A 12,988-nucleotide genomic window follows, 5' to 3' on the forward strand; every position below is an offset into this window, starting at 1 on the left:
GAATTCTCATTTCTTTGATAATGCAATCAATACTCATTGGAAGACGTACACATTTATTTTTAGTTCAGACTTCTCCTTTGACTCTGAAAATAAATAAATAAAGCATAGCACACATCTTGCTCTTGTTATTTGTCATCTTGTACCTCACGTGACCATGACTTCACTTCAGAAAATACAACTGAATTCAAATCTAATCACACAGTATAAAATAAAATTTCCAGTTTTCAAAGTTCTCCTAGTGATGACTTCCTTTCTGTTCAAGCCGGTAGCTTACAAAAAATGGGCCTATCATCCATCTTGCCCACTCTCTAGAATATTCTCAAAAGGTGCTCAAAAGCTTCAATGGACAAACTCTACTTTAACCCATCAATCTCCATTTCCATGTCTGTTCTTTTAAAGGAAAACTATCCAAGAAGCAGCTCTACAGTCTGCATTTTCTCTTTTTCTTTTCTCACTGGAGGTCATTCTACAAACTCCAAAACAACTTCTCATTTTCCTTGATGGATTTATTTCCTCACCCCTTGCATTTTTTTTTAAAGAGCATGGCAGTCTTTATTGCAAGATCGAGTCTGGACTCACAACGGATACCGACATAGACACAGCGGGTCTAGGTTGAGAGCCCCGACTTCCCCATTGTATAGGGTTTTTATAGGGTTTTGGGAACTTTAGTCACAAGTTTGAGCAAATCATAACACACTGTGGAAAAATCAAAGAACAATACTCAAAGGTGATTTGTGCAGCTAGTTGAGGGCAGGTTATTTGGCTGGAAGTGATTGGTTAGCTGAAAGGGCTGACATTATATGAACTGATTGGCTCATGCTAGGGGATACATGTGGTGCGTGATTGCTTTTTCTTGATCTCTCTTGCTATGTTTTCGTTATCTGGCCATCCCTGCAGTATTAGTCCTGGATTTTTCTCCAACCTTTCTTGGCTCTATTAGGTAGTCTTACCTCATCCTGATTCCAAGTTTGTAGATCCAGCCCAGACCTTCCTAGAGCTTTCCAGAATTTAGCTCCCTCTCTACTTTGATACTTAAAGGGCATCTCAACCTGGAATGTCCCAGTGAAGCTCCTGATCACTTTCCCTTCCCTCAATTATTCCCATCTCAGTAAATGACAGCCTCCTTCCCCATGCTCTGTCCTTCTTCTCCAGTTCACATTCTACCCAGTAGTAAATCCTACTGAATCCTCCTTCTATCATTGCCTAGTCTAAGCCATGTCTTTTTATTAAACTTATTCCTAACTGGTCTCATTTCTTCCACCCTTGTTTGTTCTTTGTCCACTTTGTTGTGCTGGCTCTGAGGCTTGAACTCAGGATCTGTATGTTGTCCCTAAGCTTCTTTTGCTCAGGGATAATGCTCTACCATTTGAGCCACAGCAACACCCCTTGGCTTTTTCTGAGTAGTTTGTTGGAATTAAGTCTCATGGATTTTTCTGCTGGGCTGGCTTCAAGTTGTGATCCTCAGATCTCAGCCTTCTGAGTAGCTAGGTTTACAGGCCTGAACCACAGTGTTAAGGCTTAGTGTTCATTCTTATACAAGAGCTTATACACAGTTAAAACTAAAAGCAGACCATGTCACTCAGCTCCATTTAACTGGAAAGAAAATTCAAAGTCTTCACAGTGGCTGGGGAAGTTCTCATCTCCTGACCCCATATCTTGTGCCTTGTACCTCCTCCCCTACAGTACACTGTTCTTGATGGACACAAACCCACTTGCTTTCAAAAGTCTGCCTTTGTTCTTCATTCTGCTGGAGACAGTTTCCTTGGAGGATGACAGGGTAGTGAACTCTCACCCTGCATATATTCATCTTCAGTGATGTTTTTTCAAAGAAGCCTTCCCCAAGCACCCTATATCCAAATACATGTTATGCTTCCCCACTGTCAAAGGACTGTTCCTCTGAGCAGGAGTTTTAAGTCTGCTGAAAGTTTAGAGCTTAAGGATGTATTTTCCTGAGACCCTGACGTTCATCCGAAGACGGTTATAGGTCATCTACTACTGAGAAGGGATCAGCCTTACTTTTAATCAGTGTCTGTGTACATGATCCCTGATCCCTTCTCCATTGTCACAGCCAGTAGTAAACTGGGTTGGGAGCTGGATGGGGGGTTGCCAAACAGAGCAGACTGATGATAGCTCCATCCATTCTGCCACGCCAATTAGGTTCTAGACACCTTCTGGGAGCCTCTGGATATTGTGTAGCAAGTTTAATAAGGAAACTTTTATGAACAGAGCCTCCAGTCAGATTCTATCAAGAGATGAAATTTCCTTCCTTGTTCTACCTCTGGAAAAAAATAACTTTTCTTCTGTTTCTCTCATTTGTCATAATACTTTTTCACACTTCGGGGGTGTTCAGAAATTGACCAGAAAGAATTCAACAGGGATATGAAAGTTTCGGAGTGAAAGCTAAAGAATTGTCAAGTACATTTCTTCTCTTGGATGACAGTGCTTCTAAAATTAAACAAAAAACAAACCTGGAGTGCAAATAATACAGCTTCAAAGGCAGGAAAAATATAAAAGGGGAATGCCAACAAAGGAACTTGGTCAGCAGACCCAGTGGCTCCTGAGAAGGATTTAGCAGACACCTGTCAAAGGCAGAGCCAAACACACTCAGTGCAGGCAGGCAGTAGTGCTTCTATCATTTCACACTCAGACTTCCTTCCAGCAGTGATGGCCCGGCGGCTGCGCTCTTCATGGTGCTAACCAAACCCTGTCTGGATATGAGAAAATCAGAATCTTCTGTTTCTTCTTCTGAGTCACCCAGAGGCTACTGTCCAACATCTGATCACTTTATCTGTCATACTAACAAAGACAGGCAAAGTCTTCTTTCCTGTCCAGATCCACACTCAAGCCCTAACCATAGCGTATGATCTCCATCTTCTCTCCAACCACACTATTAGCTTCTCAGATTCAGGGTCTGTGTATATATTTCTACTTTTAAGAAATCAAAGAAGTGAAAGCACTGCTGATCTTTTACATAAAAGGTTTCAGGTATGCTATTTTATTTGCAAATAATGTTAGACTCAAGAAAGGGCTGCTGCTTCCTGTTCTTGCTCCATCTTTTTTTTTTTTTTTGGCCAGTCCTGGGCTTGAGCTCATGGCCTGAGCACTGTCCTTGGGCTTTCCTCAAGGCTAGTGTTCTACCCTGAGCCACCACACCATTTCTGGCTTTTTCTATGTATGTGGTACTGAGGAATTGAACCCGGTTCTTTGTGCATGCGAGGCAGGCACTCTACCACTGGGCCAAACTCCCAGCCCTTGCTCCATCTTTTTATGGACAGTATGGTAAATCTGTGTGAAGAGTAAAGTTAGGCTAGCAGATGTTTTTCCAACAACACCTGCATATGTGAACCACTATGGCTGGTATGAGTGTTACTGAACTTACTGGATGTGGAGTAAGCAAACATCAGGTTTGGTCCCCTCATAAAGAGACTGGAACGATAAAAATCCTGCTACTAATTTCCCAAGATTAAGGTTTTTCTACCTAGTGTCTTATTCTTCTTTCTATCCCTTCCTCTTTTCCTTCCTTGTTACCTCTGATCCTGGTTCTGGTAGCATATAAACCAAGCCCTCAGCTACCACAATAGGAGTGAGCTATAGGCTTATGTCATTCTTGTTACCCGTTTGTAGAGATAATATATAACCTGGATTTCCTAAATATGACAGTTATAGCCCTTGATGGCATTTGACAATCACTTATCAAATCTTTTCACAGGGAAGAAATAGAGCAGAGTGGGGGAAGGGAAGTTTTTGGTATGTGCCACTGACACTTGAAGCAAATTGGGATCATAGTATTTACTTTTTTTTAAAAGTATCTATTAACACTGATTTTTTTCCTTTTCTTTTTTTTTCTTTTCTTTTTTGGCACTGGGGATCGAACCCAGGACGCTGCACTTGCTAGGCAAGTGCTTTGCCACTGAGTTACTTCCCAGCCCTTAACACTGATTTTTACATCATATTTCAAATGATGTATTTAACAAACAAGTATTCAAGAAGAGAATCTCTAGATACCATCACCAGCACTTAGATTTTAGAACATAATTAAAGTTAGGCTGAGTGTTTGTATTTCATATATATGTATTAATCTATTTATAAAACATCATGTCTATAGAGTCATAACTTAATGTCTATGTATTTTTTAATAATTGTATTTTATTGTAGGGGTTATAGTTACATTCGTCAGGTAGTGGGTACATCACTTCTTTTTTTATTGTAATGTATAGAGGGGTTACAGTTACATTTGCCAGATAGTAGGTGCATTACTTCTCACACATTGACATCCCTTCACATGTTTTTGTCCCCATTTCCCTCCCCTTAGCCCTGGGATCATGGTATTTATAACATCAGAAGCTCTTCCACTTATTCCACCTCAAAGTTTGGATGCCAATTACAAATGCAGGCATGTATCAGGACAAGTGAAAAGATAGAAACATGAATTACATGTGGGAAAGCAGCTTTTAGTTTTTTAAAAATTGTAACAAATTACAATGAATAAAACAGATTTTTCAAATCTGTTTTGCCTACACTATATTTTTTGAAACACGTATTTTTTCTTGAAGACTGAGGCTGCCATTACCTTCAACTCATTTGTTCACTATATATTAACATACAGTTTCCATGTCTTGCTTCTGGTTATTGTACAAAACCATTCATTTAGTGATGTTTTCTGAAACCCCACTATTTCTCATTTCATCTTTAAAAATATAGAAAAATAAGGTCTAGAAGAACAACCTCCTTGAATGACACCAATGCAAGAGGTCTCTCTGGTAGAAGGCTACACAGTTCCCTTTAGTCCTCTCTGGTCATGACTCAGTATACTGGAGGACAGAGGAGTGTGTTTATTAAGGCAGCCTTTTAGGAGTATCATGGTACATAGTTGGAAAGGAGCACTGGTACTCTGAGAGACAATCAAGTTCTAAAAAGGCCTCAATAATCCAGGATTATTGAATAAGCAACAAGATAAATGCTTTATCTGTAAAGTAGTAACAAGGCCATCCAACACTATTGGGGGCTGAGGAAGGAGATCTGATTTATGGTCATTGATAAAGCCTGGATCTTTCAGTAAGAACACTAAGATGTAATAATTTTAATGTTGTTCAGCATCAACATCAACAAAGCAGACTTGCCCACAGCTGAAGAACCACGGAACAGTCTGGCTCACATTCCACTTATCAGAACAATGCTTGCAAAGATATGGATATATTTAAAATAGATAGGGGAAGGTATTGTCTTTGGTCTTAAATTACTATTCTCAGCACTAAGGAGAAGGTTTGATCTTTGCTGTTTTACAAGACTTCATTAACTGTATACATTTTAGGAGTGTTTGTTTCAATTGAATACAGGCATAAATTGGATCAGCTAGAATGCCCCTGATTACAGGATTTCCTTGCAAAGAAATAGCCAGCGGTGCCAAGTTAAAGCAGAACTTCTGGCTGGTAGTCAAGGGTGTATCAATCAAGAAATAGGTCTATATGTACACATACATTTTCTGGCCTCTTTTTACCCCCCAAATTCTGTGCTTTTCCTTAACAGAATTCCACTTGACACGGATATACACACACATATATGTTATGTGATATATCTATTAATATTACCAATTTTATGACTCTATTCTTTTTTCCTGGTATAGTGATGGGGATTGAATTCAGGGCTTGGGCACTTTACCAAGGGCTTTATCAAGGCTATAGCTCTGCAATCTAAGCAACAGCATCACTTCCAGATTCTTCTATGTATGTGGTACCAAGGAATCAAATCCAGGTCTTCATGCATGTTAGGCAAGCACTCTATTACTAGGTTAAATTCCTGGACCCTATGATTCAATATTGAAACAGGGACCCATACAGAAAAGGATCACATAATTTCACAGTTTTCCATAAATAAATTGTTTACAATCATCACTATTTTAAGAATGAACCAATAACTCTCAGGCTTCTCCACACCATTTGAGCACTTTAATTCTCTACTAACTTTGCATTTACATAATTTTTTGTTATTATTAATATAAGCACTTGGAGGACTAAATTTTTATTGGACTTTTTTGGGATTTTAGAATTTCTAGGGTGTTTCTTAACAGCTGGTACCTAGTTTATAGAGGGCTGGGTCTGATACTATGCACAACATACTTCTAGGAGATACACTATTGTTTCAGAAAGTTTATTTCCTGTATGTGAATTAATGCACCTTCTATCTGGCAAATATCATGTAACCCTTTTATTAATTACAATAAAAAATTATAAAAAAAGAATTGAGACTGTCCTAGTTTTTCCCCCTATTCTCTCTCTCTCTCCTTTCCTCCCTCTCTCTGTCTGTCTCTGTCTCTGTCTCGCTGTCTCTCTCTCTCTCTCTCTCTCTCTCTCTCTCTCTCTCTCTCTCTCTCACACACACACACACACACACACACACACACACACACACACACACCCCTTTGTGATTAGCTCAGAGATGGATAATCCATCTAAACCAGGATGAGATGAGCTGGACAGATGACACTCAATTATAGGACTTTTTTGGGGGGGTGCAGGGGTGTTAGAAGGATGTCAAACTTAAGAAGAATTGACTTTGAAACTCATAACAGTGTAGAAAAAAACATGTTAGATTTTCTGCACCTATCAGTTGCAGAAGACAGCAGAGCTGACACATGGAAACCAGAAAGCACAGTGCACAGATGATATTCCTGGCTTTAAAACCTCCTGAACTTTGTTCTGAAGTGACTCACCATGCCTTTTCCACTAGTCATATTGAAGCAGAATTCTATGTTACTCACAAGCATCTGTAAGAGTTCTTATAGATTGCTTCAGTCACATACCAACAGAGTCACCTGAGATGGTTCCAGTCATATACAACCAGTCTTATTTCTCCATATGTTAAAAATCCTTCTTTATTTTTAACACAGAAAAAAAGAAAAGGAAGAAGGAGAATAAGAAAATTCTTCTACTCTTTAAAATTTAGCAAGGTCAGATTAAAACAGCCCAAATTCTGACCTGTGGACTCAAGAACTGGACTGAATATATTGAGGAACACTGCAAAAATTTAACAAGTGGAAAAATAGCCTGGTGTGCTTCTTTGAGAACAAACTGCTCAAAGTCAGGAAGCCTTAGGCACTACTACAAATCACAAGGTCAATTCTACTGAAATAGGGTTTTTATACATTGTCATTTTCCTTATCTATTTAGTTGAAAGTAGAATCTTTTTTACTGATTAAAAAAATTACACAGCCTGGTTTTAATTAGCAACAATCCCTTAGGTTAAGTACCAGCACAGGGAGGAAAGGTGGAAACAGGACAGCTTCTTTAGTAAAATGGCAGGAGGTATCTCTCAGGACAAACTCTCACCATGTCACCTGCCTCCTTGATGGACCTGATTGAAAATAAAAGACTCCAGATTTTCAAGATGAATGTAAAAGAACTAAAAGGAATTGATCTGGATGTTGTCCTTTTTTATTTGTTTATTTTAGGACTGATATAGAACACACACAAAACACTAATCACATTAGAATTTCTAGCCCCAAAGTTGTCATAGATAGAATAAGGTTATTTTAAGAACAGGCAATTAATCAATTGCATTAGGAAGCAAGGAATACAACGCTAAAATGTTGTATTCTAAGTATGAAATTGCTGTTTTCCATTTGTGTTTTGTAATAGGCAGATCTTGGTCAAGAGTTCTTGGCTTGAAATGAGGCATAAATATTATCAACATCTTAATTATCTCTGAAGCTGAGATGTCAACTTGTCAGGTTAGCAAACTGTCAAACCAGAAGCTTCCAATATAAGAGCTTACTGATATATTCTTAACCTTCTTTTCTGGTTATATATTTTGTCTGTTTATGCTTAAGTATTAGGAATTGCTCTTTAGACCTCATTGGAAGAAAATTTTGAAATCATGGACAAGATGAACCTTTCAAAGTAGAGACAATGTGATAAAGAACTAAATTAAAAACTAGTCAGTAACATGCATATTACAAATCTCTTGCAGCACAGTAATAACAGATATGTTTCTTTTTTTAAGATAGATGTTATTTTCTGAAGGTTCATTCTGTAAATCCCCATAATGCCATTGTAATGGGTATAATTTCTAGGGAAAAAAACCCTAGCTTTCTACTTTAGAAGTAGAATAAATTACAATGTTTCTTCCTTTAAGAGAGGGCTGTTTGCCTCATAGCTCTCAGGAATAGCCATATTTCTGTAACAGTTTTATACACTGCATATTTCAAAAAAGTTCTAATTTTGTTTAAGGAAAAATATCCTCTCTCAGTGTTTTAAATAACCATATTACAATAATAATAGGTTATTTGCCATAAGATCCTAAGCCACATTTGTAGTTTGAAGTGACAGAGAATGATTCTGCCTTTCTCCTGCTTGTTTGGCTTGGAGATATTCTATGCAAATCTTTCTGCACTATGATATATGCCTCTTTTAGACTTTGTATTAGGCAACTAAAATAGTTGGGGGGATATTGCATTTCCAGGCTAAGAATATTCTACTACACATTATTCTAAGAATAAGTAACATTGGAATGGAAAGAAGATCATCTTTATAGAATGTTGCAACCACTTGAGCATTTGTCTTTGACATTAACTGGTCCAACAATAAATCAAGGAGATTTGAATTGGTGACAGGTAATATATCTGAATTTACATCCATCCATCTATCCACCCTTTCTTCCTTCCTCTTTTGTTTTATACTTTTTACTCTGCTCTCACATGCAAACAGGAAAGGGGCACTATTCACTTTTTTTTTTTGCCAGTCCTGGGGCTTGAACTCAGGGCTGGGCACTTTCCTTGGGCTTTCTCAAGGCTGGTGCACTACCACTTGACAGCACCACTTCCGGCTTTTTTCTTATCTATGTACTAAGGAATCGACCCTCTGGGTCTTCATGCATGCTAGGCCAGTGCTCCACCACTAGGCCACACTCCTGGCCATTATTCACATTTTAAAGACAAGTAAAGTAAAGCTCAGAAATACTGCTTGAGTTAGACCAGGTTGCTCTTGACACAAAGAAACCAATTCAGAACTTCAAAATGAACTCATTAAGTGAACACTTTACTATCTGGAGGAAGACCCAGGTAAGAATTTTGTTGTGTGTGGAATATTCCTGTACTTCTATACAATTTTTTTTGCAAGCATGAGAGGGCAGAATATTACCAAATCAGGCAGGATTTCCATTAGAAGGATCAACAAATAATGGCTTTAGTGTTGCATTTTAAGTGTATCCTGGTGACAATTATAAGCCGATCCATTAGGTTTCCACTAAGCTACTTGTGATTTTTCTCCTCTGCTCATTGTGCCTACACAATAGGAATCGGTTGTAGCACATGAGAAATTAGCATTTGTTGGACTGTTATCCAAATATTTTATTTCATTTTAATACAGAGGCAGCCCACGGGCTCTCAGGGGCTACCGAGGAATAGGGATATAAAGTACAGGCAGATGAGAGCTTGAGTCTCAGTGCTGCTATTTAATAGCTCTGAGGCAAGGCATCCTCTTCTACTTCGGCTACCTCATGTGTCAATGGGCTACTGGGAGGATTAAATAAGATACTGTGGGTGGACTTCCCAATCCTGAGCTGGACCACATGGTGATTCTATTTCCCTCCTTCAATGATATTGAAAGAAAAAACATTTACAGAACTAATATATATAAAGTACTTTCAAGTAAGGAAGTCATTGATCATACTTATTAAATAATAGTGTTCAGATGAGGAAATATTAGATTTTCAAGTGAATTAACTTTCTAATGATTTAGAAACAATTTAGAGGGAAAAACACATTAGAGTATATAACATATTGCCCCAGGCAATATTATTGGACTGTTTTGAGTTCAATGAGAGTACTCAAAGAATACAAGGTCCCTACATTAGTTTTTTCTTCACAAATAAACTGAAGATTATATATTATTGAAGAGCTTTTTAATTTTGAAAAAAATCAAACAGCATTTCATTTTCCATATATTTCTGTAAATGGAAGCCTTCCATAAATGTTTGTAACATACAGCAGCTTCTCTCTGTGTGCGTGCTAGTACTAGGGCTTGATCTCAGGATCTTGAGATCTTATTTAGCGGATACTCTTGTTTGACTGGTACTCTATCACCTGCACTATATTTCCAGTTCCAGCTTTTTACTGGAGAACTAGAAATAAGAATCTCATGAATTTTTTCCTGCCTTGCCTGGTTTCAAGCCTTGATCCTCAGATGGAAAGCCTCCAGAGTTGCTAGCATATAGGTGCAAACCACTGATGCCCAGTAATATTTCTTTCTTTCTTTTTTTTTTGTAAAGGTTCAATCATTTATTCGATGCAGGTCCCTAGGGCAATGGAACTAAGGATGCTGGATTCCTTTCTAAGTATGTTCTATACCTATGACAGATCACTGTTTGTCTTAGGAATTGGAATAATGGTAATGGAAAAACAGACCATAACAGCATCAGTTATAAAAGAAATGAAAATAAATCCCTTGTTTTATTCAGCTCGCAGCTTTTTTCTCTCATGTGTCATGTGTTAACCTTCCTTCGAAGCCTGTTATTGGGGGCGTTGGAGCTCCTGTAGAGCAAATGCTTCCTACTTTGCTTCAAGTAATGGCTGTCACTGGCCATGTCGTGAAGGGGACATCAGGGAAGGACACAATGGGTTCCAGCGTGATGCTGAGAATATTTTGGATCTCCAGCAATATTTCTTTTCTTTTCCTTTTTTTTTGTTGGTCATGGGGCTTGAACTCTGGGCCTGGGCGCTGTCCCTGAGTTCTTCAGCTCAAGGCTACAACCCTAACCCTGGAATCACAGCCCCACTTCTTGTTTTTGTTTGTTTGTTTGTTCTTCTAGTGATGAACAAGAGATAAGAGTCTCATGTTCTTTGGTGCCTGGCCTGGCTTTGAACCATGATCCACAGATATCAACTACCTGAGTAGCTAGCATTACAGGTGTGAGCCACCACGCCTGGCTCAATGTTTCTTTTTTTTCCCCCCCCAAGTCTGGAGAACGTGGTGACTATGCCTTAATTCCATTCCCCTCCTTTATTCATTCTAAGAGTACTCTGACTTAAGTAAGAAAACTTCTAGAAAACTTGTAAGGATTGCAATTAGGCCTTAAATAGTGAAAATATTTCCTCCTTATGGTATATTTACCATGTTTATATTTACTATCTCTCCTCAACAGAACTCAAAATTAAGCACTGATCTGTCACGTGTTATATGTACATCAATAGTATGCACAACACCTTGTTTGTGCTAAAAGGAAGATAAAACAGATGTCAAAATACTTTGGAAATTTAAAAGCACTATGCACATTAAGGTAACATTATGTGATTGTGAATATAACATTTATTTATTAGAGGTAGGGAAATGGGGAAGCATTTTAGAACTCTTGGACTAATGAATCTAATTTAGAATTATAGGACAGAAAAGCTACATTTTTGCATGGTAGGAGACCCATTGTTTAGATGTATTTACATCATTACATTCAGTGACTTAAAAAATGCTGTTAGGGATGCCTTTAATTTTGTTTCTTACATATTCATTTAAGACAGATGAGAATATTGTTTATATAATAATAAAAGCAAAAGTCACAATATCTATAAGTTTCCTATATTCTATGACAGATATTTTTTAATACTACTTAAAATTTAAAAAACAAGTTCCACTCCAGTGGAATTTTAATTATTTGCTAAGAAATTTAATAGGCAGAATGGACATTAAATTCATCTCAATTTAATCTCAACCTTGGTTCTCTCACTTTGGCAAAATACCCTCAAACATCTCTTGGGCAGACCTTAAGAAGGCAAAGCTCCCATGAATTATTGCAGCATTCAAGAACTTAAGGTATCAAGCCTAAGGCTAGAATTCTAAATCACTCTAGTGAGGGCTCAGCTGAATAGGAAAAAGTAAGAGTTCTGAAAGAAAGTGAACCAATCCTGGTGATTTTCTATCAACTGCATTCGCTTTTCTTTTAGTTGTAAGAAAGAAAGCCTGCAGGTAGGCTTCCATCTTTTAGTGGGAAACAGACAGGTTTTCCAAGTATTAACCCAACATTAAATGTGCCTTTTGGGAGAAACTACCTAGAAAAGAAGCACAGGAACTTCTCTCTGGTTGAGAGAAGGTATAATAAGCTGAACGCTTACAGGAATTGTAATTGTTTTTTCAAACCTATAGGAATATTCAACTTTATTGGCTCAACATACAATGCCAAGGAAAAATGTGGTCTAGAGACAGTATTTAAATTGTTTTAAAGGTAAATGGGTTTTAGAAAGTGTGACAGTAAATGACTAAAACCAAGGAAGAAAAAAGAAAAAAAAGAATAACTGAATGGCTAAGGGCAGAAAAAATGAGCTGTTCAACAACAAAATGACCAAGTATATCATAATTTGACAGGTTAAAGCTTTGCAGTAACGCTAGTTCAAACAGGTATGCATTCATTTCTCTGATATTTGGCCACATCAGACTAGGGAACATTTCCCAAACAAATCTTAAAAACTGCAATTAACACAACCTAGAGAACAATCCCAGAATCCCCTTTTCTAATTGATTAGATTCCTGTAGTGCCATCTTCCATTTTCTCTGCAGCTGAAGTTCTATAGTGAACTGCAGGATTTCAGAAAGCTTCAAGTATGGTCCTGTTTGCTAATAGAGCCTATGTCTCTATTAGTCATTCGATCGGCATTACTCAGGCCCAAGGTAAATAACCACACCTCACAGCTCTTCTGTAGCTTGTTGTATTCCATCAAACTGCTTATCTCACTCTGCTGTCCACTTTCAGGGTTTTCTGACCTGGCCAGATAAAAGTTCATTAAATTTTCTCAAGGCAAGACAATTCCTAAAAGGGAGGCATTTTGGCTGAAGTTGACAACAAAAATAGTTTGGTTATTCAAAAAATATTCCTGTCCCTGCTTGGGATTCTCGGGAAGAAAGTAAGGGCACAATTTCACTAGAATACCACTGAATATTCAGACACAGGAAGAGGAGTAATTAATTCCCCTTTGGAAAAACACCCTATGTGGATAAATTTCATAAAT

At 37.9% G+C, this 12,988-nt stretch overlaps 1 protein-coding gene across 10 annotated transcripts in view; it reads right to left on the reverse strand.

Annotated features, from left to right (window-relative positions):
• The window catches only part of Anks1b (ankyrin repeat and sterile alpha motif domain containing 1B), a 905,411-nt gene that overhangs the window by 62,019 nt on the left and 830,404 nt on the right, over positions 1-12,988 (reverse strand). Inside the window, exon 20 of one of the 10 annotated variants that reach the window (XM_090328464.1) lies at positions 7,315-7,350. The exons of the other annotated variants lie outside the window; for them this stretch is intronic. Coding sequence (XP_090184590.1) covers positions 7,330-7,350 — 21 coding nt within the window. The 3' untranslated portion in view covers positions 7,315-7,329. Of the gene's footprint in view, positions 1-7,314; positions 7,351-12,988 lie in introns of those variants that run through there. 10 annotated transcript variants of the gene reach the window in all.

The sequence above is a fragment of the Megascapheus bottae genome, chromosome 2 (assembly GCF_031878675.1).
Source record: "Megascapheus bottae isolate mThoBot1 chromosome 2, mThoBot2.hap1, whole genome shotgun sequence".
Lineage (NCBI taxonomy): Eukaryota > Metazoa > Chordata > Mammalia > Rodentia > Geomyidae > Megascapheus > Megascapheus bottae.